General features: G+C 33.6%; 1 protein-coding gene across 1 annotated transcript; it reads left to right on the top strand.

The window, feature by feature from the left end:
* The first annotated feature begins 1,739 nt into the window (after nucleotides 1-1,739).
* On the top strand, nucleotides 1,740-3,120 carry LOC105803735 (V-type proton ATPase subunit c2). The gene is made up of 3 exons (XM_012636123.2): nucleotides 1,740-1,929; nucleotides 2,019-2,304; nucleotides 2,787-3,120. Exons 1-3 carry the CDS (start codon nucleotides 1,851-1,853, stop codon nucleotides 2,917-2,919), a joined length of 498 nt encoding a protein of 165 aa, XP_012491577.1. The 5' UTR covers nucleotides 1,740-1,850; the 3' UTR covers nucleotides 2,920-3,120.
* The last annotated feature ends 407 nt before the right edge of the window (nucleotides 3,121-3,527 follow it).

Raw genomic sequence — 3,527 nt, 5'->3', positions numbered from 1 at the left:
CATAATTGGATTTTTAAAGTTATATTTTTAACATTGATATTTGCTTCAAGGTACATAAAATATCATACTCTTAATAACAAGAGTAACTCTAAAGTGTTTTTTTAAGGTTTTTCCTTTTTTTAAGCCAAAATTTTATCAATCAAATGGTTATAAACAGCTCGTTAGTTGAGATTTTTTTCATTTTTGGGTTTAACAAATTTATAAATTTGAAATGCCTCTCATTTAAAAGCTAAAAGCTTTAGTTAGGAAGTTTGATGATCAATTTGATAGGATTTGTAAATATGAAGGGTTAAATTTATTGAATTATTTAGAATTAAGAATAAATTGATAAAATATGTGAGTAGTAAGGATGAAATGTGTTATTATATTAGTTAAAAAAAAATTAGCGAGTGACTAAAATAAAAATAAATTCAGTGCCTAAATTACAAAAAAAATTAAATTAATCAAAACAAAAAGGGGAATATAGTTGCATAACCTGTTGACCCTAAAATCTTTGACACATGGGAAGGTTTTCTCTACATGACTCACTATATATAATTATTTCACCATTGATCCATCATATCATGACTCTTTCCAAAGTGAACGTGTGTGGCTCTTACCGTGGCTTGTGGTAGAAACCCATTTACATTTTTCATCAAAGTAAAATCATTCCCATCTTCATCATAACATTTTTGTTCAGTAAGTACGATTAATGAAACTGAGAATGCTAAAGTCGATCTTTCTTTAGTGATCTACAAGCTTTACGAAATACATCAATGATGTAAGATGACCATCTTTCTTTTTATCCAAACCTTAATCACAATGCATTAGATGTTAAGCATTCGTGCACCTTTCGCTCTAATCCAATAAGCTTCAAGGTTGTTGGGAGAAATAAAAGTTTAGTTCCCTTTTTTTTTGTCAATCAACTTGCATTGCATTGCATGAGTTTTTCTCTTATGCATTCTTTTGTTGGAAATTGTTCCCCATATTGTTGGTGGAGATGATTTAATCTCTGTGAGCAAAGTTTGAAAACTAACATATGTTTGGGACATGCTGCAGTTTCTAATTTCGGTTGTGAAGTTAAAAATCTCCACATCTTTAAACTCCATAAGAAAAACTAAAAGCTCTCACCAAAAAAAAAAAAAAAAAGAGAAATGGTTAAAATATACTATGAGTCCCTATATATTTTTTTTTTGGAGATTTAGAATTCAAGTTTTCTATTTTTTCTATTTTAAAATTTCAAAATTTTGATCCAATGGTTAACCTCATTAAACCTTTTTCTATCAAATTCATAGGTTTGACATTTTGGAAAAAAAACAAACACTCACTTGATAGACATTCAACAAGAAAAATACGTTGTAATGAACCTGAATTTAAGAGAAGAGTTTTAAGGGAAGAGTGACTAAGTTCCTTGAAATAAAAGTAGGAGGACTAAATTCTAAATGAATGAAGAGTACAGGGAGCTAAAGCACATTTTAACCGAAAGAAAAATTGGGTAACCTATATATATTTTCGACAGCCACTTGTGATTTTGGGCTATCAAAGATTCCTAGCCCTAATTATTAATGTCCAATTAAAGACCCCCAATCCAATATTACAGCATAACACATGAGCCCAAAACATGTCTCCAACAAAAAATTTGTCCCAAATGAGGCACACGTTTTACGTAATGCCAAAATCTGCCAATTGTATGGCGAAGGCTCGATCACGTTCACGTGGGATCCACTCAGAAATTTCCCAGTTCCTTCTTCAATTCATTATCTCTCTTGTCTCTCCCTTTCATTTCATCACTCACGAAATCCAGCGATCAAGGTTTCCCCAAACTCCCTTCCAATCCTCGTCTCAACAATTTTTGTTTAAAGCCTAGTAAAATGGCGTCCACATTTAGCGGTGATGAAACGGCTCCTTTCTTCGGCTTCCTCGGAGCCGCTGCTGCCCTCGTTTTCTCCTGTAAGATGCTAACCCTAACTCCTCCCAGAAGAATCGATTTTTGATCGGTGCTGATCCTTTCTAATTGGGTTTTCTTTTTGTTTTTACAGGTATGGGTGCTGCGTACGGGACGGCGAAGAGCGGTGTCGGGGTGGCGTCGATGGGAGTGATGAGGCCGGAGTTGGTGATGAAATCGATCGTGCCCGTTGTTATGGCCGGAGTTTTAGGTATTTATGGGTTGATTATTGCGGTTATTATCAGCACTGGGATTAACCCAAAGGCCAAATCTTACTACCTTTTCGATGGCTATGCTCATCTTTCCTCTGGTCTCGCTTGTGGCCTCGCCGGTCTCTCTGCCGGTATGGCTATTGGAATCGTTGGCGATGCTGGAGTTAGGTACTGTTATCTTATTTATTTTATTAATCTTCATTTTCAGCACTATATAAATTGGATTCAGATTTCGTTCTTTGTTGTCGTGTTTGTAGATTTTTCTGACTGGTAATAGTAGTTAAAGTAATTTAACTCAGGGGATAGTAAAATCCATAATTAGATCAAATTAGTATTCTAGAATGGGATTTTGTTTTAAGATTTCGCTTATAACTGATGCACTCTGATCATACGGTTGCCTGATAAAGATGTATCCGCCAACTGTTCTAGTTGGAATATCACTGGTTATACAAAGTATTGGTCATTTTGATTCAATCAAGCATTGAGAAAAAGGGAAGGGGTAGTAAAAACAAAGTAGGATATGGTATTTCGACGAATGAACCTCATAATCTGCTTGCTGTATGGTTATATATTGCATTCAATTTACCACGATGATAATTCTTTTGCATTTGTTAGAATGTGGCTTGTTTGAATTTATATTTTATGTGCAGAGCCAATGCCCAACAACCAAAGCTTTTTGTTGGAATGATTCTTATTCTCATTTTTGCTGAGGCTTTGGCTCTCTATGGACTCATTGTCGGTATCATCCTCTCTTCCCGGGCTGGTCAATCCCGGGCAGAATAGAGTGCAAAGTTCCGAGACTTGGGTCATTGCTAGTAGGCTTCACTTGGTTGTTTCGTCTCCAATTCTTGCCGCTGGAGCAGTATGAAACATTTGTCAAGTTGTTCTTTCGATCTCATTCATGAATTTTCTTTTCAATGGTTCTCTGCTGTTTGTATGATTAGAAGACGGATTCCGTTTGAAATAAAATCTTGTTTTACATTACATTTTTTTTTTAAGATCTAGTGTTGTAATATGCAAGTTCAACATAATGTAGACACCATTTAGTTTAAAACTGGTTTTTCTTATATATATATACAATTTGTTATGTGTTTTAATGAGTTAATGATAAAGAAATTACAGAAATTTCATTTCATAATTAAAATAAGTTATACCATTTGAGGATATTTTATTCTTTTCATGTTAACAAAATGAATTAAGATATACAGCTGGTGGAATTTGAACTCGCGTCAATACCAGCGTAACTTGACACTAATTCATAATTAATGATAAATAATTGTAGTGGATTTAGTATTATAAATACGATGTGTTTATATTGCTAATTTCATATATTATTATGATTGATTAGTTTCAAACCATACATTTAATTTGTTATTGTATGTTATTTTTAA

This window comes from Gossypium raimondii, chromosome 11 (genome assembly GCF_025698545.1).
Source record: "Gossypium raimondii isolate GPD5lz chromosome 11, ASM2569854v1, whole genome shotgun sequence".
NCBI lineage: Eukaryota > Viridiplantae > Streptophyta > Magnoliopsida > Malvales > Malvaceae > Gossypium > Gossypium raimondii.
The sequence above is the reverse complement of the archived record's forward strand: the minus strand, read 5'-3'. Positions and strand labels throughout refer to the sequence as shown.